The sequence below is a fragment of the Mesoplodon bidens genome (genome assembly GCF_964165515.1).
Source record: "Mesoplodon bidens genome assembly, contig: HAP1_SCAFFOLD_92, whole genome shotgun sequence".
Lineage (NCBI taxonomy): Eukaryota > Metazoa > Chordata > Mammalia > Artiodactyla > Ziphiidae > Mesoplodon > Mesoplodon bidens.
The window spans coordinates 1,474,677-1,501,477 of record NW_027672608.1 but is presented as its reverse complement, the minus strand read 5'-3'; the positions used below and the strand labels follow the sequence as shown (position 1 = coordinate 1,501,477).

The window sequence follows — 26,801 nt, the reverse complement described above, 5'->3', positions numbered from 1 at the left end:
CCATACACTCTTGTTGAAAGACTTACAGGGAAATAGGTTTGTTCTTGGCGGTTGTCTACTTGCCTTGCTCTCATTTACGCAGATGCAGAGCTACAAGTGACTGCCCTGTAGGAACCTCGGTTTCCTCCTGGAAGAACCGGGAACCCAGGAGCCAGCAGCCCAAGGAGCTCGACCACGAACCCAGAATGGGGTCTGGACAAGTGATAGGCTCAGCCAGGGCTCTCCTCGCAGACAAGCTCGAAGAACTCCATTTCCCAGAATCTTTTGTTCTCGCATGGACTACATTTCCCAGAGGGGCTCGCGACTGTCCCTGCCCCGCCCCTCCCGGAGTTACGTGGGGCGTCGGGCGTCGGGCGTGGGCCGTTGGCTTGAGCTGATTACCCGCCAGAGGTCCGCCAGGGCGGCACCGCGTGGAGTCCCCAGCGGAAGCTTCTGTCCGGCCGTGGCAGTTCCGGAGCCTCCAGCCTGCGGCCCGCGGAACCCCCGATGCCTGGGCGAGGTGAGCGGTGGGGGGTAGGCAGGATGCGGGAGGGAGGACCGGGCTTCGGGAGGATCCGTCGCCGGGGCATGGGGCACAGGCCCAAGAGACGCGAGCCGGGTCTTTGTGGGCGCCGGCGGGCCGAGAGCCGGGCACCCCTGGCTCTGTTCGCCTGCCGCACCCAGCCATCCCACTGACGTGCCCCTGAACGAGACAGGTCGGACACATCGTCCCCATTGACTGGACCCAGCCACCCTCCTGCTTCTTCCCAACCAGTTCCCAGCGCGCTACCTGCTCAGCGCCTGCCAGCATTTGAATTTGTTTCAGGCTGGCAGTGAACGTGAGAAAATTATTTCCTCCCCTTACCATCACCCCTGCACTCCCGAGTGACAGGCTTGTTTTACGCGAGAAGTGAGTCGCCAGCTTCTCCCAGTGGCAGAGCCAGGACTGGACCCAGGTCTTTGGTTTAATGTGCCCTTTCCTCAAGACAGCAGCCCCTCCCCGCCATAGGAGAGCTGATGTTTTCCCTTTTCAAAGCAGCTTTCTCTAGAAATCTGGCAATTGTTTCCTTGACAGGAGGGGGAGGAATTGGGTGGGAATGCTTGAGGTGGAGAAAAGTTGTCACATGCACGCAGGGAGGTTAGAGCAGGTGCTCTGGAGCCCGCGGTGCTTGGAACCCTGGTGCCACCCTCCCTGGCTGTGTGGACTGGGACAAGTTGCTCCCACTCTGCCCTCAGTTTCCTGATCTATAAAATGGGGTGCTGACAGTGCCAACTGTGCTGTGGGACTCGATGATGTATTGATAGGTAGTGCCTGGCATGCGGTGAGGCTCAGGGAGTTGCTGCTACTGCTGATAGAGTCCTAGGACTTTTCCTCTGAGCCAGGGAAAGAGCTGGGCCTGGACCAGGATGACCCAGCCCTTCTCTCTGGTCCTGTCTAGCCCTCGTTCCTTCTGACTTCCTTCTCTGGGGGCACTTGGCATCATTTTCAAGTGGTATAAAGGTTTCAGAGCTGCTGATTCTGAGGGGTGGAAAGCAGAAGGGGCTTCCTCCTGGTTCCCTTTTTCTTCTCTCAGATCTGGCTTCTGGAGACTTCTCCCATCCTAAGGTGAAACTGCCCAGAAAGAGGACATGGCTACTGAACAGAGGGAAGCAAGGTCTCAGGTGAGTTCATTGCCATCTCAGGTCTTAGAGATAGATGGGTTTTTTTTTTTTGTTATTTTACCCTTAAACTGAAGTTTTCTCCCCAATACAGTCTTCACCAGGATTTGGAGCCCATGTCCTTCTGCCTTGGAAGAGTTGGTCCACCCTGGTGGATGTTGGATTGCATAGGGAATGCTTGCCTCCAACCCCCCAATCCATGGCCTGTGTTTCTCTTTTTTTTTCTAATAGACATTCTTTTATTCATTAATCTCAATTCACTGTATGATTACTGAATTGATAGGTAAGATGTCACATGTCTTATACCACATGGGGTCAGAACAAACAAACATGCACACTTGGCAGAGTTCCTTTCTGGCCTGTCTCCTTTGCTCAGTCGTGTCCCCCTCCCTACCCTTGGCCAGAATGCTTTTCTTTTTCTTTCCGCCCCTGAGAAATCCTCATGATACCTTTGCCAGGCTTTTCCCAGTCCATAGTTTTTAGTTTTTCTCCATCTTAACTTTCTGGATCATGTGCCTTGCTTCTGTCACTCTCTTGAAAACTGATGTTGACCTGCCATTTTCATCTTTATGTTGTGAGAATGAGGGTGGGACCCCATCCAGGTGAGCCACTGTGTGAACAAAGGATAGCCATGCTGGTGGGGATGTAGATGGAGAGGTCTCTTGACTCCAAGAGCAGAGAGAAGACTCCTCAGGAAGCAGCAGTGAGAGTTTCATGGGATATTGGTAGTGGAGAGGCAGTGTATACAGTGATTCCTCAGTGGGGCTTTTGAGCCAGATGGCCAGGTTTGTGCCCATCTCCTCTGTTGCTGTTAATGGGTCTTGGGCAAAAAACTCCACCTCTCTGTGCCTCAGTTTCTTACCTCTCTGTGCCTCAGTTTCTTCACCTGTAAAGTGAATACAACAACTGGGCCTACCTCAGAGGGTAGATGAGAGGATCCTGGGAGTTAGTGCATGGAAAGCATTCTTATCAGGGCCGGGCACATAGTAGATGTTCAATATGTGGTGGTTGTGGTAGCTAAACGATATTATTTTAGTTCATGATGTCTATCTATCTACTGTTGGTAGATAGAAATGACTATACAGTGTCCTTCCTTTACTCATCCTCATCTAACAATAGTAGTTAACATTGCTGGGGAATATCCTGAGGGCTTCAGCTTTGTTCTCACTCTCATAGCGAAGCAGAAGTTATTACCCCCATTTTACACTTGAAACTGAGGCTCAACGAAGTCAGGTAACCTGAAATCAAACCCAGGTATGTCTGGCCTCTAAGTTCATGTTAGTTATCATCCAGCCTTTCCTCTGGTACATCTTTCAGAACACAGGGCAGGCCTGGCTCCCAAATGACCAGAGTTCTCTGCAATGTGATGTTGTGTATCTTTTGGACCCATGAAATGTGGTAGTGGTTGATCTTCTGAGACTGTGGCTAGGACCTGCCTCTGCATATTTGGGCTACTGTTTTCTAAGCCCTTCCCATTCCATTCCAACAGAGCCAGGCTGCTCTCTTACCCAGAATCTTCTCCATCCCTGCTTGTGAGTCCTATGTGACATTTCTCCCTAACCTCACCTGCTGCCGATACATCAGTACTATGTGGACTTGTGTGTAAAACTCAGTGACAGGACGTTTAAGACCAGAGAGAGAATATACCTACCAAGTGCTGGGTTAAAAGAAAACTTCAGTTATCGTCTTGTCTCTGCCATTGGTAAAGTATGTGACCTGGTGTCTTAACTGCCCTGGACCTTGTGTTTCTCATCTCTAAAATGAGGATTGAACGAGGAAATAGTATATGGTCCTGTCCAGCGACACTTTTCTTGTTCATATTGTTTCACGTGTTTTTCTTGTCTGCCAGTTGGATTGTAAATTCTTTTGAGGGCAAAGATCATTTCTTGTATTCCCTGCCATGTGCCAATAAATTATCTTATTATACATGCACTGCATGTTAATGTTAAAAATCTCAGAGAATAAAAAAGTAAAATCACTCTTACCCCAACATCTTGAGATAATCATGGTCATACCTTTGGTATGCAGCCCTCAGAATAATTGTCTGTGTACCTTTATTTATTTATTATTTATTTATGTACATGTGTACATATGTATGTATGTATTTTTTATTTTATCATGTTAGCTTTTTATTTTGATAAAATATACATAAGATTAAATTTACCACTTTATCCATTTTTGAGTATATTGGCATTAAGTGCGTTCACAGTGTTGTGCTACCATCACTACTCTTTACCTCCATTGTATGGATTATCATTTATTACTTAACCCTATGAGATAGGCGTTGAGAGGCAGTTCCTTGGATTGGAATTCTACCTCTACCACTGACCAGCTGTGATATTGTGATTTATAATACGAAATATATATTTGGTCTTTGTCCCTGTTCCTGGCACATAATTTCCAAAACCCTTGTGATTTCCTAAGTGGTTAGTAATATGTGCTTTTTATCCCGGAAATTACTTCAGAGCAATGAAGGCACAATGGGTGTGTTTTGTATCCACACCAGAGTTTATGTTAATGAGGTTACTTTTGTACCCCACCGAAGGATGCGGGCTAATTGCCAGGGGAACCAACCTTGATTAAAGTGTTGGAATTTTCAGTCCTGCCCCCCAATAACCCCTCTTATCCATCTGTCACCACCCGAGGAGATGAAAGTTGCATCAGTCGCCAATGGTCAGTGATTTAATCAATCATGCCTATGTAATGAACCTCCATAGAAACTCAGAAGGGTTCAGAGTTCTTCCAGGTTGGTGAACATGTAGAGAGTCAGAGAGAATGGTGAATCCCGAGAGAGCATGGAAGCTGTGCACCCCTTCCCTGTGCCGCTCTTTCACCTGCCAGTTCCTATATCTTCTTTTATAATAAACCCGTAATCTAGTAAGTAAATGTTTTCCTGAGTTCTGTGAGCCACTCTGGCAAATTAATCAAACCTGAGGAGAGGGTTGTAGAAACCTCCAATTTATAGCCAGTCAGTCAGCAGCACAAGTAACAACCTGGACTTGTGATTGACATTGAAAGGGGGCCAGTCTTGTGGGAATCTGACACTATCTTCAGGTGTCAGAATTGAGTTTAATTGTAGGACACCCAGCTGGTGTCCCACAATTGCTTGGTGTGTGGAAAACCCCCCACATCTGGTGTCAGATGTGAAGTAGTGTTGTATTAAGAGTAGCGGAGACATGCAGGAGGAGTGAGTTTTCCCTTCATACCAGCTGTGTGACTTGGATAAATTTCTCTTTGTTTTCTCTTGTGTAAAATGGACACAATAATAGTACCTTCTTCATAGGGTTGTTGTGAAGATAAAATAAAGATATACACTAAAGGTTAATATAAAGCTCTAAGAATAGTACTTAGCCTGAAAAAAAGCATTCAATAAATTATAGCTATTTTAATTTCCATTATTACTGTCCTCAAGCTTTAGGGAGCACAGAGTGCCTTCAGTTATTTAAACTAGCTCCCTCAGTGATTATTGAGGTTGTTTCCATTTCTTTGCTGTTACTAACACCATGATAAATGTCCTTGCATGTGCATTTTTGTTCAGTGTTCATTATCAAACAAATATAATAATTGGAGAGTTAAAGAGTATGCACATTTTAAAGCTTCTATTGTATGTTATCAAATTGCCAACAGGAAGATTATTCTAATTAACACTCCCACTAATGGCCTTAATACCTCCACCCATCTCTTGTAGCAGTTAACTCGGGGCCTGGTTCATACTTCCTGCTACTCAGTATCTATTTGTCATTGGTCAGTTGTTCATTAAGCAAATGACCTGGAACCTTCAGAACCTAGAATAATATAGAAGCATTTCATGGTAGCTCGTCTACTCCCCACTGCCGCCTTTTTCACCCTGTGTGATGGGTGGTCCTGGGTGAGCTGAGATGCTTGTCTCTACAGGTGTCAGTGACGTTTGAAGATGTGGCTGTGTTCTTTACACGGGATGAGTGGAGAAAGCTGGCTCCTTCTCAGAGAAACTTGTACCAAGATGTGATGCTGGAGAACTATAGTAACCTTGTCTCATTGGGTAAGGAAATTTTCCCTGTAGATACAGAGTTCAGAAATTGGGATACCTCAGCATCTGATTTCCAGGGTAAAAGCCCTGGGTCATTAAAAACTTTAGCTGAGTTTTGCCTTAGCACTGTGCAAACTGGATCTCCATAAATAAACCTGAAAACCTTTTTCTCCCTTGTAGGTATGGAATTGCCCCATGGATGGGACAATCTACAGAGCTGCACATTAGAAATTCCCTCACTGCAGGCAACATTTTCCCACTATGACTGAACTATGATGTGTTTGCTCATCTCTTAACAGAGAGCATCCCTCAACCTTTTTCTTTGACCCAACACTGGCTTTTTTCAATTCTCTTTTACAGGGGTCAGCAAACTTTTTCTGTAAAGGGCCAGGGAGTAAATATTTTCAGCTTTGTGGGCCACATATAGTCTCTGTAACGTATTCCTTTTCTTTTTTTTTTGAACCATTCTTTGCTCAAGGGCCATGCATAAACAGACAGTGGCCTAGATTTGGCCTATGACCCATAGTTTGCTGACTGCTGCCATCTTTCAAAGGGAGTCAGATAGTGTTTTCTCATTTTAAACAAGCTACTTGGTACATAATCCTTTCCACAGATACCTGTTACAAATATTAATTTAATCTGTACATTTAACAGACATTTAACAGTATATACATATTCCCTCTTGTATAGAAAGCTATTAGCACCCTGTTAATCAAGTCTGCATGTTTATCATACTTCACTAACATACAACTAAATGTTACATTGCCCCTTGCTTTTACCCTAACACACCCCTCACATTGTGGGGGCACAACTGGAGCATCCCACAGAAGTTCTCTGTATCATCCTTTGAGTTTTCTGCTCAGATCTCAGATACCTCTTTGTGTCAAGGCAAAATCAAGTCTTTTTTTTCTTTTTCTTTTTTTCCTTCTTTTAGGTCTATGAGCAGGACTCCCATTTTCCAAACCCGAGGTGATCTCCCTGTTGCAGCAAGGAGAAGATCCCTGGAAGGTAGAGAAAGAAAGCCCTGGAGGCTCCTCTCTAGGTGAGTGGGTGCGGAATCTCTGCAGGCAGCAGTCTGGTAAGTGAGTGCATGTGCAACTCGGAGATGTTGGTCAGGGAATTTTCTGCATGTTCTCAGTCCTGAAGAAGTTTTGGAGAAGGGATGCTAAGGCCCCTAGTCACAAGCTTCCTCTTCTTCTCTGATAATTACTGCACAAGTGAATCTCTCAGGATCTTTTCTCTTGTGACTTCCTGTTGTTTCAGAGGAGGGCTACACTGTCATGCATTCATTCAGCAAACTTAGTGCATTTAAGGAACTGCAGATAATTCATTCAGACTGAAGCTCAGGGTATATGGGAAAAGAAAGAGATGAGGAAGGAAATGAGATTAGAGAGCCAGGTGGGGGCCACACTATGAAGTGCTTTGGTACAGTTCTTAGGGATGGGAACTGTCCATGGATGACTGGAAATAATTCAAGAGTTTCAAGCAGAAGAGTTGTATGGTTGTTGATATTTTAGAAAAAATAGTCTGAGTCTGAGATACTTTAAACGTCCTTCAGTAAAGGCTAAAGAAGCTGAGGTGGGTCCCTACACTGGCACACAGCACCACAGTCAGAAAGCAGCAGCACTGGTGTGGGCAGAGCTCCAAGCTATGTGAAGGACTAAAGCAAGTTACGGTGCATTATTATGACATATCGTCATTTATGTGTAAAGAAAATTACGTGGGTGTTTGTCTATATGCATTATGTGCGTGTAAGTGCCAAGAGAAAGGTCGGGGGACACCTAAGCTGGTAACTAGTTACATTTTGATTGAGACTGAGAATGGGCATTGATGAAAGGGGACTTTAGTTACATGCAATGTTATTAAAATTTTCACAGAGAATATATTCATGAGTCCTTATTACACAGTTTCAATTAAATAAGAATGGTTACTTTGGAAACACTGTTGGTCCTAGATTTGAAATGAGGAAAAACTAGAGGTGGGAACCTTCTGGAGATTATTCCATAATGTAGGTAAGACTACCTGGAGGGAGGCAAGTGCAGTGAGTTCAGGAAAGAGGAGAGGTCCCTTTATTAAGGGTATAGGACAGGTTCGGTGTGGGATGGGTTTCATTTGAAATGTTAGTGAAATATGGGTAGAGGTCACCAGTGGACAGCTGTAGAAGGTAAACAGGGTCAGAACTCAACAGGGAGGTCAGGGAGCCATCAGTGCAAAGGTGGCATTTGAAGCCTTGAGCTGAGCAGATGAGGGAACGGAGGAGAGGACAGAGTCCCAGGAAACCTCAGTGTTTATGAGGTGGGTTAAGAAGGAAGAATCTGTGGCTGAGCCTGGGAAGAAGTCACCAGAGGAGAAAACTGGCAGATTCGGCTGTCATGGAAGTTGAGGACTGAGAGCTGTTGACTTGGGGAGGCCAGGGCTCTGGGGGAGCCAGGTTCTAAGCCTCGCTCACTGCTTTCCTGTCCCGTGATAAACAGCAGTGCAACCTTGGACAGAAGGATGCAGGTCCTGCCCTGGCGGAGCTCAGTGGAGGGGGAGGCTAATCGCACACAGGGCTGTGGAATGACAGCCTCCGGTGAGGACCTCGGGGGAAGAGCCGCAGGTGCTGTGAGAACGTGGAACAGGAGGGGTGCTGTGGGCAAGGCTTCCCGAGGAAGGGCCGGATCCCACATTGTGAGAAGCGTTCAGGCACAGGAAGAGCATGTCCGAGAGTCCAGACAAAGGAAGCCAGTGTGTGGAGACGGGAGCAGGGAGAGGGGGCCGGGACCTGAGAGCCAGGCACAGCCTCTGAGGAGTTGAAGTACCCTGGCCATGAGCCCAGGTTTATGTTCTGCAAGGATCAGCCTGCAACCAATGTGGAGCCACCTGCCATAGACGTAGTAGGACTTGTCTGAGGTTGTTGTCGGGTCCAGATGAGTCAGTGATGACCCCTCACAATGCGGGCCCAGCAGAAGGGCTGTGGGACAGGCTGTCTCGATCCCTAAAGCACCCACACCTTTAGTAGAGCTCATTCTTCCCCGTATAATGTGAGATCTTTTGAGGTGGGAACCACACTTATCTCTCCTTATATCTTTTAACTGTCACTTGGGAGAAATATTCTAATTTTGTGGGAACTGCTAGAGACCACCACAAAGTAAACAGAGAACGCAGGCAGCAGGAAACCAGTGGAGAGTTTAGGAGGGGCGTCAGGTGTGGACTGAGTATGGCATGGAAGATCAAAGGAAGAGACGGAAGAATTGTTCCCTTTCCATTCGCCTCGGGAGCCTCTGATCCATGAGGAGTCCCCCTTCCTGAGTGAAATGTTAGTTGGATTAAACTGAATAGAAAGTATGACTGGAGTCGAAAGCTGTCCAGAGAGACCCTGAAACACCTAGTGGTGATGTCAAGTCCTCAGGTTTGGGAAACTGTCCCCAAAGGAAAACTCTGAGTGGGTGTCTGGAGGAAGTAAGGCCATCAGAGCCAAGCAGTGTGTGCATTTCTCTTGATGGGATGAACCTCCTCTCTTTGGTCAAAGGAGACAGTGAGATGGGGCGTCCTGGGTGTGCTGGCGTGTGGTTGTGTCTCTCCTGCACCCCTGGTGAGTCTCCCATTTGCCTGGACTAAAGTGCCCTTGGAACAGTTTCCCTTCCAAGGGGAGCTCACTTCCCTGTGAGCTTAGGTGAGGGGCCTGGATGTTCTTGGAAGTACCTTGATCATTAACTCTAGACCAAAACCAAAAACCAACCCTTTGAACAACCAGTGACAGAAAAGCTTATGCTTCCAGGGTAGGACTCCTAGAACCTCTAATTGCCTCCAAGTGTGTTTTTAAAATATAATTTTCACTTCAAGACTCCTCACAAATAGGAAAAACAAGACAAAAAGGGAAAACAAACTGTCATCCCTGGATCTGTATGTTTCATGTTGAGAGATGGGAGGAAATGGCTTAAAGGGTACACGTCTCATCTGAGTCTCTTACTTAAGAAATGAGTCCAAAGTCTAATCACTATTCTGGCATATTATGTATATAAGTTATCTATATATAAAATTAGAATAATGTGATTCAATCAACTTGAACGTCTCATGAGTTTGATTTACACCTAACATGAAAATATTCTTTTATTCAAAAAATTTAAAATCCAGGGATGATCTAGGTAAACAGTTACCTCCAATGAAAAGGTGTTTTTCTTCCTTTGTCTTTTTCTCTTCCTTTGTTATATTTATGCAAGAATTCAGGGCAGACTGAACCTGGAAGGGTGGTCAGCTAAGGGGTTGCTTGTGGACTGCCTTCCACTCACCGAGACTTGCTGGGGCTTCATCTGCACAGAGAGTAGGGGTCTTTTTCTAATTTGCAGAAAGGTGCTGTAGGGGTTATAGCAGCAGCCTAATGAGATAACATGCAGTGGTTTTAAGGAGTGAATTTCTTACAAGGTGAAAGTTGAGCCCAAATGCTCTGTAGCCCTGTTTACTATGTTTGATTTAGTCTTGTTCTCATGTCCTGCGCTCCTCTTCTGCCACCAACATCTACTGTCCTTGTAGCTGCCAGAATGGTCTATTTAAAAGACAGATCAGGTCATCTCACTCGCATGCTCAAAACCTCTAGTGGCTTCTATCACATAGAACACAATCCAAAGCCCCCAGCGTGGCCCTCAGAGGCCTTTGTGGTCTGGCCCCAGCTACCTCTTTGCCTTCACCTCCTTCCTCTCTGCCCTTCATTGGAGAACTCTAATCACCCTGGCCTCCTTGTAGTTCATCAGGAAGGCCAAGCAGGCTCCCACCTCAGGGCCTCTGCACTTGCTTTTTCCTCTTCTGGACCATTCTTCCTGATGGCCAGGAGCCCACTTGACTCACTTCCTCACACTATACAGGTTTCTGCTCAGATGGCACTTTGTCAGTTAGACACAGCTCATCCTTTGTTCTTTGTCCTCCGCAGGACACAGGTCCTTTGTCCTCCACATTCTTTATCCCCTCACCATGCTTCATTTTCTCTCAGAGTACTTATTACTGCAAAATAGTACATATTTATTTATTATCAGCTCTTCCTCTGGATTGTAAATTCCCTCATGCTGGGTTGTCTGTTTCATTTGTTCCCATGTCCCCAGTACCTAAAATAGTGTCTGGTCAGAGTCAGCTTCCAGTTAGTGAATGTATGAATGACTTGGTTAGGTAGTCGTGATGGAGACAGAAAAAAGGGAACCAGTTGCAGAGATATTTGGCAGATAAAAGCAACAGGACTTGGAGATGGTTTAGATATGGAAGATAGAGGAGATGGAGTTGTCAAGGATGCGTGCTTGGTTTGTGGTTTGTTCTGGGATGGACAGTGATATCATTCACTGAGATAGTGGTGCTAGGAGATCAGATTTGGGGGATGGTATAAATATGGTTTTGGATGAATTAAGTTGTCTTTGGTTAACCCAGTTATTCAAGTGGAGATGTCAAATAGCCTGTTTGACATGGAGTTCCACCCCTTATAATATACCCTGGGCATTAAATGTAAATTTGGGAGACCCTGTCACTAAAGATAATTGAAACAGTGGTTGAGTTTGAGTTAGCCTGTGGAGTGGATTCAGAGTACAGCAAGAGCAAGAAAGAGCCTAGGACTGAATCTTGAGGAACTCTGACAGTTCATGGCTAGGCAGAGAGAAATGAACCCATAGGGAAGACAAGGGTAAGGTGTACTATAGAAGGAAACTCGGGAGTCTAGTGTCATTGAAGTCAAGTCTCATAAAGGATGGTATCAGTAGAGGTAGGGAAAAGTAGATGAACTTGAGACATATTTAGATGGCAGAATAAACAAGTCTTGGTAATTGATTAGCGGAGGGAGAGGTGTGAAGGATGCCTTTTAAAGTTTTGATTCAGAACTGGTGCCAATTACAGAGACAAAAAGGTTATACAGGTTGGGGGGAGGAAATAATCATAAATTCAGTTGAGCTGTCTTTGAGACACTCAAGTTGCTGTTTTGAGCTGGGTTTTGTATAATTAGGTATGGAGAGTAGAGAAGTCCTGCCTAGAGTATGTTTATAGATGAAGCTGGCCTGTGGAAAGGGTACAGAGTGAAAAGAATCAGGGGCCTAGCACTCAAACCTACGGAACTCCAAGGATTAAAGATCAGGTAGAGGAAATGAGCACACAAAGGAGATGGAAGCTGGTAGAACATGAGAAGAATTTGGAGGCAAGTTCAGGGTCACTGTAGCTTAGGTAGTGAGCATCTGAAGGAAAATGAGGGGTCACTATCAGATGCTGCTGAGAGGTAAGTTAGGTGGGGACTGAAGAGAGCATCTTGCCTTTGTCACATGAAGGTCATGGTTGCCTTAGAGTAGTGGTAAGGACAGAAGCCAGAATGGAGCCCATGAGGGGTGAGTGAGCAGGAGGAGATGAATATGTGTGGGATACGACAAGGTGAGATGTGACAAGGAGGCAGTAGTTGGAGAGCTCTTCTATGCAAATATAAACAAATATTTCTTGTTTTTCTCTGTCCACTCAAATTATATTATACAGCACACATTATTCTGCCCCTTTCTCTTGATATATATTGAAACTCTTTCCATGTCAGTACATAAAGAGCTTCCTCATTCTAAGGAGTAGTTCTACGGCCTTCAGCTAGCTCTCTTCTTGGCTGGCAGAAGAGGTGATTTTGGTTGTATGTGGCTTTGGATAATGTTAGCCCATTGGGTCCAGTTTGGGCTAGAATTTTATAAATGCTATGGCTTCTAATTAGCAATATGGATATTGGTTTAAAGCTGTACCTTTATCGTGTACCCATATGATGTCCTGGTGTATTACAGTTAGAGTTAATCCAACTGTCCATCAAAGGAATCTGGTTGAATAAGCTGAGGGACATTCTCATGGTGGAATTCTCACTGTAAATAAGAATGAGGAAGAATTCTGTAAATTCCACTGTGGGGTGATAATATTACTAAGTAGGGGAAAGTGCAGAACAGAACAGTGAGAATAGGAGTTTTATCAAAGGAAGGAGGAGATACCAAAAAAGACAAAGTGTATATTTGCTTATATTAAATAAAATAGAGAAGCCAAAAAAAAAGGATAAAAGCAGATGTATAAAAATGGTTACCTATAAGGTGAAGGAAGAAAAAGAAAAAGGATTGAGAGAACAAGGATAGAATGTAGAATTTTTTTAAGGTACCTTGTTTTTATAATGTTGACTTTGGAACCATAAAAATGTTTTATAGGGCTTCCCTGGTGGTGCAGTGGTTGAGAGTCCGCCTGCCGATGCAGGGGTTCGTGCCCTGGTCCGGGAAGATAACCACATGCCACAGAACGACTGGGCCGTGAGCCATGGCCACTGAGCCTGTGTGTCCAGAGCCTGTGCTCCACAGCGGGAGAGGCCAAAACAGTGAGAGGCCCAAGTACCGCAAAAAAATATATATATATAAATTAAAAAACAAGATTAAACAAAAATGAATAAGTGTCCCATAAATATTGAAAGCAAAATGAAACAAATGACCGTAATTGTGTTTCAGGTTGTTGGCTTAGTCACAGAGAAAAATTATCTCAAATGCTTTTAAATCACAGCAGCTTGAATAAAGATCCTTAGTGATTTATATAAATATTATGGTTTATAATAAGTAATATATATTTGGTACAGAGCTCCTAAAACCCTGGGAATTCCTAGGTGATGAGAGCCACAAAGGTGTCTTTGTTATGTTAATGAGGTTTCTTTTGGACCCTATCTTAAGATGGGGCCTGGTTGCCATAACCAATCATGTGATTAGAGGTTTGAAAGTTGACCTCCAGGGAGGGGAGGGGGACTGGAGGTTGAATTAGTTGCCAGTGGCCAATGATTTAATCAATCATGCCTGTATAATGGCGCCTCCATAAAAACCCAAAAGGACAGATTCAGAAAGCTTCTGGGTTGGTGAATATGTGGAGATCTGGGGAGTGTGGTGTACTTAGAGAGGGCTTAGAAATTCCATTCCCTTTCCCCATACATTGACCTGTGCATCTCTTCCATCTGGCTGTTGCCAAGTTATATCCTCTTATAATTAACTGCTGATCTAGTAAGCAGAATGTTTCTCTGAGTTCCATGAGCCACTGTAGCAAATTAACCAAACCTAAGAAGGGGGTCATGGGAACCTCTGATTTATAGCCAGTTGGTCAGAAGTACAGATGATAACCTGGGTTTGTAACTGGTGTCTGAGGGAGGCAGGGGGCAGTCTTGTAGGACTGAACCCTTAACCTGTGGGATATGATGCTATCTCCAGGTAGATAATGTCAGAGTTGAGCTGAATTGAGGACACCCAGTTGGTATCCAAGAATTGCTTATTATTGATGTGGAAACCGCCCCCCCCACTTCCACATTGGAACTGGGTGAAGAACATGTAATTAATACTTTATAGGCAAAAATAACTTCAAACAATAATGTTGATTTTGGTGGTTATAAGAAAGGTATGTGGTTATGTTTACAAATAGAGTCCTTATCTTTGAGAAATGTGTTCTGAAGTATTATTGATGAAATGATATAATACAGAATTAGCGTAATTTAGCATATGCTAATGAAAGAGACGTAAGGGAGTTGTGTTAATTTTCTCAGCCTGCTCCAACAAAGTGCCACAAACTGTGTGGCTTTAAACAACAGAAATTTATTGTCTCACAGTTTTGTGGGGCGATTCTCCCTCTGAAACTCCAGATAGAATCCTTCCTTCCCTCTCCCTACCTTCTGGATGTGGCCAGTGGTCCTTGTTCCTTGGCTTGCAGCTGCATCACTCCAGTCTCTGCTTCTCTTGTCACTTGGTGTTCCCCTGGGGTATCTTGACATGGTCTTTCTGTGCTTGCCTGTGTCCAAATTTCCCTTTTATAAAGACACCAGTCATATTAGAACCTACCCTAATCACCTTGTCTCAACTTGATTGAATCTGCAAAGTTACTTAACCTTACCAAATAAGGTTATATTCTGAGTTATTGGAAATTAGGACTTCAACATATCTTTTTTGGGTGATGCAATTCAACCCATAATAAGGTAATAGATGAAACAGCATTAGTGGTTGTTGATGCTGGCTTGGCAATTCATTGTACAATTCACTCTACTTTTGTACATGCTGAACATCTTCCATAATAAAAAGCTTTAAAAATCAGAATTACCAACAACAGAATTTCTAAAACAGCATTTCTCTTTTTCACCAACACAGGCATTCTGGAATACATTTACAGATGTGTAGTTCTGCCCCCATCGTGGTGTTGTGTGTAATTCTCAGCATATAGCTCCCTCAATTCTCTGACTCTAGAAAACCTTATGAGACTGCAAATGCATGTGACATTTTTATAGGAATAATTTTGAATCTGACCACCTGTAGGATAAGGTGGGAAGGATATAGGTCTGGAAAGTTGGCTTGGGTTCAAAGATTTTGATGCTGCCTTTAGCCCTCACACTATCCCTCCATCTAATCTATGGCTAATCCTTTAAAATCCCATTTTAGACATTTCTTCCCCCAAATTCTGGCCACCACTAGTACGCCTTCCCAGCTTGTACTTGCTACTATCTGAGGGTAGTTTGGATGTTGTTGTAAGCTCACATTTTCATCCATTTCTGTCTTGTGTTTTTGTTGTATAAATGACCACACTTCTCCTTTTTTGTCTCTAATGCCAAACTGGGAGCTCCTTAAAGAAGTTAACTGTTTCTTTTCATTACCAGATCTGGAATGTCTTGTGGATCACATGCCTAAGATAGAGCCTGACATGTTGTAGGTGCTTTTTAAGTATTTGATGAATGAAGTAAATAAGGAGCAGTCAGTGCTTTTTGAAATAATAAGAGGAGTTCTATATAGTAAGAAGGTTAAGTTCAGTGGGAAGTAATACTAGAAAGGTGAGAAACAGGTCAGAGGATCAACTTGAAGGTCAATAGCAATAGTCACTATTGAGTAAGGAGATGCTGAACTTGGATGTATTAATGATGGTTGTTAGAGACATCTTAGTGAAGAGATTCAAGGGAATTTGATGACTGACTAGACTTGGAATGCAGGGGAGAGAAGATTCTGAGATGAAACTAAGAATTCGTGGCAAAGGAGCTGAAGAAGTTATGATATAATTCAGAACTTGGAAACCCAAAAAGAGTTCGAAAGGAATGCACTGGATTCGGATTTGGACAAGCTGAATTTGAAGAAAAATACTCAAATGAAGAGTCTAGCAGGCAGCTGGAAATACCTCTGTAAAGTGTTTTGAGGCTCAGGATAGTCATTCAGATAGGAGGTGTGGGAGTGGATGAAATCATCTAGGGAGAGAAGGTTGAAGAGAGACTCACAGAGTTTCATAAGCACCAAGGGAGGAGAAACTAGACCTAATGACAGGAACTAGTCAGGGTGGTGGTCATTGGCAAAATCACCTGTTCTCTAAACTTCTGACCTAAGTCATAACCTTGTTCATGAGTTAGCTCAGGCCCAGGCTTGATTCTGGGAGAGAGCAAAAGTTGAACTGCACTTCAGGAGACATATCTTAGACCTACAGAAAACTTTAAGCAGACCATAAAGAACAGTTAGGATGTCCATAATCCAGGACTCATGTCCCCTTCATTGGGAAACATGACTGTTTTAAGTTATTAGTCCCATTCTGGACTAAGGCATTGGCACTTGAAGTAGAGTTGAGGTGAGTTTCCCAGTATTGGTATGGACCCTTGTAGCTATAATTACTTCCATTAAAAAATAAAAACTCCCCATGTCCTGTTTCTCTATTCTCCTTTAAACAGAACTTTTCAAAAGCATTTCTATACTTGATGTCTCCATGTTCTCACCTCCCATTGTTTCTTCTGTGCACTCCAGTAGGGCTTTCTTCCTTACTAGTCCATGAAAAGCAGTTATTAAATCCCAGACAGTCTCCATCTTGGCACAATCAGGGTTAAGTTTTTAATTCTTAAATTGTTTAACAAAGTTGATCATTGCCTCCTCACTGGAGTACTTTCTTCCTTTGGCTTCTGGACCACCATACTCTTCTGCTTTTCTTCCTTTTCTTGCCCTCTAGTATTACAATGCCTAAGTGATTTTTTCAGTTCTTCAGCTTTTTTTTTCTTTTTTGGCTGTGTTGGGTCTTCATTGCTGTGCACGGGCTTTCTCTAGTTGCAGCAAGCGTGGGTTCTTTGTTGCGGTGCGTGGACTTCTCATTGTGATGGCTTCCCTTGTTGTGGAGCACGGGCTCCAGGTGTACAGGCTCAGCAGTTGTGGATCATTACCTGGTCCATAGTAGGCAGTTAATAAATATTTGTGAATGGAAAGGATGTCTCCAGCATATGCAAAGATAACAAAATAAGAAAAAAATATGTAGTGCTCCAGAAACTGCATGTAGTTCAGTATACATGGAAAGAAACCAGGGGAGGGAGATGATTACCGAGGTGAATGAAGGTCAGATCATGAAACACCTTGTTGACCATGTTAAGTACTCTGGACCTTACTTATATACAAATCATTGAAGATAATTTGGAGGATCTTACAGAAGTTTGCAACATGGTAAGATGTGGATTTTAGAAAGATTACTGTGGCTACAGTGTGGAGACTGAATTGACAGCAAGATTTGAGGTGGGGAGACTAGTTAGGAGTCTATGGTGGAACAGTAAAGCATGAGAAACAGAGTACCATTTAGGCACCCGAGCCCAGTGCTCAGGGCTCTAGTAAAGTTGTTGGTTGTAAAACTGCAGTCTTTACATACAGACCTAAGGCAGGGTCTCTAACTTTGCCTTATAAACTACAATCCAAAATTTTGGAATCTTGCTATTTTCTTCCCAGCTCGTGTAGTAACCTAGAACCAATGACTGATGTTCATAGGGAAAGTACTCCATTTTTACCACTGCCTCCCACACTTGTGCCCAAATAATGTTATTGAAATTTGGATCACTTAAGCAAGATTTAGATGGATAAGGAAATTGAAAGGTGTTGAACAGAAAATAAAAAACTCCCCTTTCTGTTACAAAAATAGTAAAGATTAGAGAGCAGATAGGTTTTGTGATTGGCTAAGTGAAAAAGAGCTATTACACAAAATGCACATTATGGTCTCTTCCAGAAGATGTGGTTCCTAATTTAATGAGTGATTTATTGATACTTATCTATATATGTATTTTAAAATGAGTGTTATTCTCACTTGCTCGGCTTGGCAAATATCAGTGCCTTAAAAAAATAGTAAAGATGGGTGCATTTAAAATTAGTCAGAGAGGGTGTGTAGAATGGGGGAAAAATCCCAAACCCTAGGGAAAGCAGTTTTAAAGTAGAAATAGTAAGTTACCCATGAAGGAAACTGAGAAGTTAACACTGGTAGAAGAAAAGAGAAAAGCAGAATATATTATGTTCACCAAGCAGAGAGAATCTGTAAACAGGTGAGAAAGTGAATGTCAGATAGGAATCTCAAAATACAGTGAGTTGCAAAGGAGCCCTTTAAATGGTTACTCTAGCCCAGGAGAAAATGCCAAAATATATGTATACCTATTCCCCACCAGAATTTAATATTCAATGAATTGTGTCCTTACCCAACTTTAAAATTTATTGAATTTAATTCTGTTTTTTACCACCTTATCATGTTAGCCCTTTTTACCATTTTATGTTTATTCCTGTCTTATTGATCTTTGACTCTTTTCTATGCTGCTTGCATAGCATCTCCTGCTTGATAAATGAGCAAGGCTGCTTTCTTATCTTGCAACTTTTGGCTTCATGCCTACCTGTTGGCACCTCTGTAGATTAATTCAGTAATTACTTCCTGTTTGAACTGGCTCTGAAACCCTCCCACTGCTTGTATAATGTACTGTCCTGGAAGGCAACTTCTCATGCAAGTCTTGAATCCTGTGTGTGTGTGTGTGTGTGTGTATGAAATTAATATATAAATAATTGAGATTATTTGACATTGTTCAAATTAGGTATATATAAGTTATTAAAGAAGGTTAACAAAACAAACATTTTGTGTATAATTCAGATGCCATTAGGAGGATCTGTAGGTGAATAGGGCATGCTAATCTGCTTGCAGAGAACATTAGGGTAGAAAAGGAAAGTGAAAATATTTAGATATAGATAAATATAATTACATATATAGAATATATAGATATATATTTTTAACACTGTGGTGAGTTCCTATAATAACAGGAATGCTCTATGGAAACTCACAGTCAAGAAGGGACTCAGAGTTAACTTTTGAACTGAATCTGAAGGATACAAAGGAATTTGGCATGAGGGAAAAGGGATGAAGACTTTCCAGATTAGGAATGATTACACAAAGAAGAAAAATGTCATGAAGATAATTTCGGATTCTATCATAGGCTTTGGACTCTGATCCCAGGCTGCCTTTTCCAATTCATGGCTCCCCTTTGAATCCCTCTTCTCCATTTTCCATTAGCCAATTCTTCTGATCACTCTTACACTCACCCTCTTTAAATGGGTTTGTTTAATCTTTTCTCCACCCTGTTGTTCTCAACTCATGTTGATTGATTCTCTGTACTGCTTAAATCTCCTAAGTTTTTCTTCTTACTGTTTTTGGCCATATACCAAGACCTTATTTAAATACCATCAATATTCAGTCTATACATTTAGTCTCAGTAGCCAAATGCTGTATCACATGGAACATCTTCAGTTTTTTCTTTCCCTTCCAGGATGGAAGAACAGTTATAAAACCACAAAGTCAACTCAAACACAAGGTTCTTCATTTCAGGAGCTGATAATGAAAAGCTCCAAAAGGAATGGACCCTGGGACTTCAAATTAGAAAACCCCTGCAAATATGAAGACAGATTAGAGAAAAAGCAGAAGAAAAAAGAAAGTGTTCAGATAGTTTCAGTCGCTCACAAAAAAATCCTCACTGTAGAAAGGAAACATAAAAATACTGAATTTGGCCAAAACTTCAGCCCAAAGTCAGTCCTTGTTAGGCAACAGATGGTTCCCAGAGAAAAAACCCCACCAAAATGTGAAATACAAGGAAACAGCTTCAAACAGAATTCCAATTTATTTAATCAACAAAAAATCAACACAGCCGGGAAACATTATAAATGTAGTATGTGTGAGAAAACCTTCATTAATACCTCATCCCTTCATAAACATGAGATAAACCATAGTGGAGAGAAATTGTTTAAATGTAAAGACTGTTCGAAAGCCTTTAACGAAAGTTCAGCTCTTATTCAACATCAAATAACTCATACTGGAGAGAAACCCTATGTATGTAAAGAATGTGGGAAAGCCTTCACTCTCAGTACATCCCTTTATAAACTCGTAAGAACACACACTGTGGAGAAATCCTATAGATGTAAAGAATGTGGTAAATCCTTCAGCAGAAGGTCAGGCTTTTTTATACATCAAAAAATCCATGCTGGAGAAAACCTCTATAAATATAACCCAGGTAGGAAGGCATCTAGTTGCAACACATCCCTTCCTGGATGTCAGAGAATGAATTCCAGAAAGAAGTGCTATTTATGTAATGAATGTGGCAAGACCTTTAAGTCTAGTTCATCCCTTCGTTATCATCAGAGGATACACACAGGAGAGAAACCTTTTAAATGTAGTGAATGTGGGAGAGCCTTCAGTCAGAGTGCATCTCTTATTCCACATGAAAGAATTCACACTGGAGAAAAGCCTTATAGATGTAATGAATGTGGAATAGGTTTCATTTCTATTTCACGACTTAACAGACACCGAATAATTCTTACTGGTGAGAAGTTTTATAATTGTAATGAATGTGGTAAAGCCTTAAGTTCCCACTCAACACTTATTATTCATGAAAGAATTCATACTGGAGAGAAACCATGTAAATGTAAAGTGTGTGGGAAAGCCTTCAGACAAAGTTCAGCTCTCATTCAACATCAGAGAATGCATACTGGAGAAAGACCCTATAAATGTAATGAGTGTGGGAAAACATCCAGGTGTAACTCATCCCTTAGTAATCATCAGAGTATTCACACAGGAGAGAAACCATATCGATGTGAAGAATGTGGGATATCTTTTGGCCAAAGATCAGCTCTTATTCAACATCGAAGGATTCATACAGGAGAGAAACCCTTCAAATGTAATACATGTGGGAAAACTTTTAGACAAAGCTCATCACGTATTGCCCATCAGAGAATTCATACTGGAGAGAAACCCTATGAATGTAATACATGTGGGAAACTTTTCAATCACAGGTCATCTCTTACTAATCATCATACAATTCATATTGAAGAGAACCCCTAGAAAGTAGGTTTGCATGTGTGACATTCTGAAAGCAAAGCTCATCAGAATACATGAAAGTGATGTAATAAATGTAATGGATATGAAAAGCCATTCTATGATTTAGTCATCAAATAATAAATTCCAAGGATAAACCTATGTAATAGATAATGAGAAAAGTGGAAATTGTTCAGTCCTATCAGACACTTTATAATAACCTAAAATGAAGAATTCCGGACTGGAGACATTGACTTTGGGCATTTGTAAAGTAATTGTTTTCTCTACAGCATCGCATGCTGCATATCATATGTCATTGTTGTAAACATCTGGGTGATGAGGGGAAGTGTGCACTGGATTTCCTGTTAAACTGTAAACTTAATACTTTTTAAAAAATAACTGACATTGTAATAGTATATAAAAATGTGGTCAAAGAAATTATACATTTTTAGAGAAAAGGACCAAATGAAAGTTAAAAATGAATTGTAAACTACCTCTGACTTTCTGGGGTTTGTCCTTTTCCTGCCTTGATGTCAAACTTTGGGCCTGGATTTCATTTAAAAGTAGAAATAAAAGTCTGTTCTCTTCCTTTGTTCTTCTAGTAATTGCTGTGAATTGGAAATTTTCCACACAATTTTTAATTCTCTTCTCAGAATTATTTTTTTTGCTCTGAAGTCATTTATTATGAAATTATACATGCTATATACTGTGAACTGTCATCTTAAGTATATTAAATGGAAAAATAAGCAATTTTCAAGTTTAAAGCTATTAAATTATATTTAATATATATTATACATATATATTTAATAACATATATTCTAAATTCACAGCAGAAGGGGCTGTCAAAAGTAGTTTAATGAATCTAGCATATGTGCCAAAATATCGGAAGGTACATCAATCACTTCATGAAATAAAAGAGTATGTTTTTCCTACTTGGTGTTCTCTAGTGTCAAACAATTTTAAGAAAACAAAAGGAGTAATTTATAAGCAACTCAGTAGTTTGGTTGGTTGGTTGGTTGAGTCCCAGCTTTGGGACATGTACTATGCTGCACACTGGGAATTTTAAGAAAAAAGTCACAGGCCTTCAAGAAGCCATGAATGGAGGAAAGGGGATGGAGGACTATCAGATGAGTAAAGCAAATTATTATGTCACTGTATGTAAGTGTGGTTGTTTTAACAGGCAGATAGATAGGTTGTGACAATATGTTGCAGTGCAAGAAAGTTGTAGAGATGTGGACGTGATGAAGGAGAGATTGAATGTAACCAAGGAAACCTGGTGACATCAGAGAAAGCTTTCCAGAGGCAGTGATGCCTGAGCCAGGTTTTGAGAGAATAATAAGAACTCTCCAGAGGATGAGATAAGCATTCCAAATAGGAGAGGTAGAGGTGAGTAATACCATGACACCTTTATGGAAACTCAAGTATAGAACTAATGAGCAGGAGAATGGAAGATGTTAAAGTCTGAGTAGAAGGCAGAGGCCAGATAACAAAGGGCCTATTTGCCATGAAAAGAAGTTTGGATTTTATCCTGAAATTGATGGAGTCAGTTAAAAATATTAAGTAAGGAACATTGTTCTGGTAACGATGTATAGAGGGTGTGTTTAGTATGTATTAAAGCTGTATAGACTGATGCCTAGAAATCTGGGCTATGGTAATTCAAGTGATAGGTGAATGAGAGTCCAAACTCAAGCAGGGATAGCATATATGGAGAACAGGAGACAAGATAATGGATTAGAAACAAGACATGGTGTTCACAAGCAAACAGATGAGGTTGGTGAATGAGAAGGCTAAGCTGACTCGAAGGTAGGGTTGCCAGGTATCCTGTGTATACTGGATATGTCTCGAATGACTTTGAACTGCATCCTGTATTGATTTTGTCAGGTCACCCTTATTGTAATAAGTTGTGCTTTTTCCCAGTAATGAAAATCGAGCAGTTGAAACTATTTTTCTGCTTCAGTAATTGGCACTTAAATGACTTAGGTGGCAATGCTAGCTGAAAATTGTATCTCCACAAAGACCGAAACAATCCCTTATAGTCTCTCTCATATTTTTGGCGGAGGAAAGACCAAAGTTGGGGGGGCGGGGTGGGTGTAGGAGAAGGTAAATAAGAATTGAGAGTCTTCTTTTCCATATTAAAGAAAGGAAAAGACTTCTTTTTGTCAAAGTCTCAAGTTGTAAGCCAGTAATCACCATTAATTAGAGATTACTTTGGATCAGTACACATGCTCTGAAAATCAACAGTGGCCATGCTTCTGACAGTTAGCAAGTTAAAGAGACTGCAGCTTCTGAAAGTCAGCCAATTTGTTACTATCCCATGCCTGTAGACAAGTCAGTCAGCAGATACCTCAGTCTAGTGACCATACTTCTGAAAGTTTGCCAGTCAATAACCGCCTTATTTCAGTGATCACACTAACATAATTGAAAGTCTGTCAATCAATAAACACCCCTGCTTCTGAAAATCCACCAATCCTTGAACGAAGCTTCCCAAAACCTTGTATGAGATCAGCTGTGGCTTTCTTTGGGAAGGTTCTTCCTTGCGAATACAGCTCTCGCTTGCAGCCATACATGATGTCCACCTTTTCCGCATCACATATCAAAGTTCAATTTATTGTTAGTTGGTAACAACTTCTACAGTTCAACCCCAATTTACTGTTATAACTTTAGCCTCGTGAGTGACAAACAAAATCATGATGCCATGAGACTATCAAATTCAATATTTTCAATTTCTGTGGTGTTTGCTATCATCTAGTATTTGAATCCCAAATGCAAATGTAAATTCATGATTAATTTTCAGAACATTGGTTATCTACTAAATGAGGGAAAAAATCCTTTTGAAACCTTTTCCACAGCATGAAACTGTTCATTCAATATGAAAAAGTGATAGAAAGTCATTTATAAACCAGTATCTGTTAACAGCTAAACCTAAGAGATATAGGATTATCTCAGCTATAAACAGATAAAATACATTTTCTAATTAAAACAAATTCGGATGAAAATAAAATAATCACAGCAGAAGTTGTAATGACCGTCCACCTTGTGTATCATCATTATCAATCTTTTCAGCACAAATGACTGATCAAACATACCAGGAGTATTTTCTGATTCTAAAATTGCAAAAAAAATTTAAGTGCCAGGAGAAAATGCTGTTACAATAAAAAAATGTAATAGCTCTATTTACTATTACAGAGATTATTAAAGATCTAAAATGCCTTGTCTTTTTACAACACAGCCCAAGTTGCAAGTAATCACAATACTGAAAAATAAATCCCTTTGCTTGTATGTTTTTCTCGTGAAAAAGGCTTGCTTAGAAGGCTGCTGGTCACTTATTGAGTTAATGAGAAGTGTACTGCTTTCCAGAGAGATAATACAAATGCAAATTATGGTGGATGTTCAAAAGTGCAAACAGTTTATTCAAAGTTGAATCAAAGTGCAATGGATTCTATGCAGGGTGTTGGCTATCTTGCCCATACTCAACATTTCTGCATAATTCTGCACAGACAACACCTGATATTCTTTCTGTTGACACTGGAGTACTTATTGTGAAGCTGTTGCATTACTTCAGCATTTAAACATTTGAGCAGTTAAAGAATTTTTGTGATTTTGTTTGCATTTCATAATCTTCAACTTTCTAGCATTCAAAAACTTGTTTGGAATTCCTGTTTCAGCTATGACATGTAAACAGCTTGCAAGTGATCGCTTGTATCCTTACAAGAAGAAAAATTGGGGCAGGCTGAAAATCAGTGACTTTTCTTTTATCTTCCTGAGAACTGAGGTTGGTGGGCAAATTGCAACACTGAAATCTGGAGAGACAGGCATATCCAGAAAGATACATCCAAGATCTGCTTACCTGGAACAGAAATTACTGAAGCCATAAACTAGTAGAAAGATTTAAATGCTCATCCTGATAAATTGCTGAAGGTTGTGTGGACTGTCTTGAGAGTGAGAAACTCCTGGGGGGCCACAGTCTTAAGAGTCCCCCACATTTCCATTGTCATTAGATCCAGAAACCCGGTTGGATTTGCATGGTGGCAACCTGAGAAATACTCCCTCAGGGCTCTAGTGGAAGAAGAGTAACCATTGTAAAATACACCCAGAGTCTTCTCCACCAAAAATGCCTACTCTCCTGGGGAAAAGAGTTTCTAGAGTCTTATGGTAGCTGAGGTAAGGACACTCCTCCCACTTTAGCCCCCTTTAACCTTCCTGTTCCACTAAGGAGGAGAAAACAGTCAAATAGATGGGGTTGGGGGTGATTCAAGGAAAAAGATTGGGAATGCTGCAACTAGAGGAGGGAGTATAGGGCAAGGAACTTGGGAAAAAGCTATACCACCCGATAAACATTTGCCCTAGACATAGGCCTACTAAGACTGAGATTTAATTGGAAGATTATAGAATCCTCCTCCCCCATCCCTACTCCCACCCTTACCCCACAGCTTGCCAACATACCAACAACACTGGATTACAGCAGAAAGAGAGATACAGACTCTCCTTGAGGAGGAGTGTTTAGGGAGTGTTTAGTGTTTTGTCAATAGTGGAGACAAAAACAAGGATACTAGAGGAATTTGAAGTCTCTGGCACCTATGGCTGCCTAACTCCTAGCCAAATTAACATAAATCTAGCGGGATAAAGCACCATGACCATGTGCGCTTTATCCCAGAAATTGAAGATGTGTACAGCATAAAAAAAGCAATCAATATAATACATTGCATTAGTAGAATGAGAGCAAAACACACACACACACACACACACACAACCATCTTGATGCAGGAAAAACATTTCACAAAATGCAAAATCCAGTCATGTAAAATTACTGAACAATTCAGGAATAGAAGGGAATTTCCTTAACATGATAAAGTACAGTGATGAAAAATCCACAGCTAACATCATATTGAATAGTGAAACACTGACAGCTTTCCCCCTAAGATTAGGAGCAAGAGAAGGGTGCCTGATTTTGCCATTTCTATTCAACACTGTACTGGAAGTTGTAATCCGAGCAGTTAGGCAAGGAAAAGAAATAAAAGGCATCCCAATTGAAAGGAAGAATTTCTCAATTTGCAAATGACATGACTTTATATATAGAAAAGCTGAACAACTACCAAAATTCAATTAGAATTCATAAATGAGTTTAGCAGTATTTCAGGATACAAGGTCAACATGTAAAAATCAGTTTTATTTCTATATGCTAATAATAGAAAATTTAAAAGGAAATTAAAGCAATTTCATGTATAATAGCATCAAAAATGATAACATACTTAAGGAGAAATTTAACCAATTAGGTCCAAGACTTGCACACTGAAAACTACAAAGCACTGTTGAAATATATTAAAGAAGACCTAGACCTAGACCTAAATAAATGGAAAGATATTTGATATTCATGGATTGGAAGACATAGTTAAAATGACAATACTACCAAAATGATTTACAAATTCAATGCAAATCACTATCAAAATTCCAATAGCGTTTTTGCAGAAGTGGAAAAGCAGATCCTAAAATTCATATGCAATTGCAAGGGATCCCACATAGTGGAAATAATTTAGAAGAAGAACACATTTGGAAGAAGAACACTTCCCAAGTTCAAAACTTACTACAAAGCTACAGGAATCAAAACAATGTGGTATTGGCATATAGAAAAACGTATAGCTCAGTGGAATCCAATTGAGAGCCTACGTATCTATGGTCAATTGATTTTTGACAAGACTAAAAAGACCATTCAATGGGGGAAAATATAGTCTCTTCAATGACTCGTGCTGAGACTACTGGATATCCACATGCAAAAGAATGAATCTGACCCATACCTCACAACACATACAAAAATTAACTCCAAATGAATCAAAACCTAAATGTAAGTGCTAAAACTATTTTAAAAACTATAAAATTCTTAGAAGGAAACATAGGTGAAACTCTGCATGACCTTGAATAGGGCAACATTTTCATAGGTATGACACAAAACACAAGCAAACAAATTCAATCAAAATTAAAACTTAAAAAGAAAAATTACAATTTTGTGTATCAAAAGACACTATCAATAGAATTAAAAGACAACTCACAGAATGGAAAAAGATATTTGCAAATATTT

At 41.0% G+C, this 26,801-nt stretch overlaps 1 protein-coding gene across 4 annotated transcripts; it reads left to right on the top strand.

The window, feature by feature from the left end:
- The first annotated feature begins 259 nt into the window (after nt 1–259).
- Nucleotides 260–21,280, top strand: LOC308609921 (uncharacterized protein). Of its 4 annotated transcripts, XM_081259199.1 has the most exons (5): nt 370–499; nt 1,554–1,641; nt 5,533–5,659; nt 6,594–6,725; nt 19,191–21,275. In XM_081259199.1, the coding sequence occupies exons 2-5, from the start codon at nt 1,609–1,611 to the stop codon at nt 20,753–20,755; spliced, it is 1,857 nt and encodes a 618-aa protein (XP_081115325.1). In that variant the 5' UTR covers nt 370–499; nt 1,554–1,608; the 3' UTR covers nt 20,756–21,275. The 4 variants fall into 4 exon arrangements, with proteins under 4 accessions (XP_081115324.1, XP_081115323.1, XP_081115325.1 ...); XM_081259198.1 differs by lacking the exon at nt 1,554–1,641 and having other exon boundaries at nt 260–499; nt 6,594–6,689; nt 19,191–21,280; XM_081259197.1 differs by lacking the exon at nt 1,554–1,641 and having other exon boundaries at nt 260–499; nt 19,191–21,278.
- Nucleotides 21,281–26,801: the final 5,521 nt, after the last annotated feature.

What these genes read in the sequence shown, in the direction of transcription:
- LOC308609921 (XM_081259197.1), top strand. Translation starts at nt 275, where the DNA reads ATGGACTACATTTCCCAGAGGGGCTCGCGACTGTCCCTGCCCCGCCCC. An exon ending in ACCCCCGATGCCTGGGCGAG is followed by an intron (nt 500 to 5,532) that starts GTGAGCGGTGGG and finishes TTGTCTCTACAG; the next exon opens with GTGTCAGTGACGTTTGAAGA. An exon ending in TAGTAACCTTGTCTCATTGG is followed by an intron (nt 5,660 to 6,593) that starts GTAAGGAAATTT and finishes GTCTATGAGCAG; the next exon opens with GACTCCCATTTTCCAAACCC.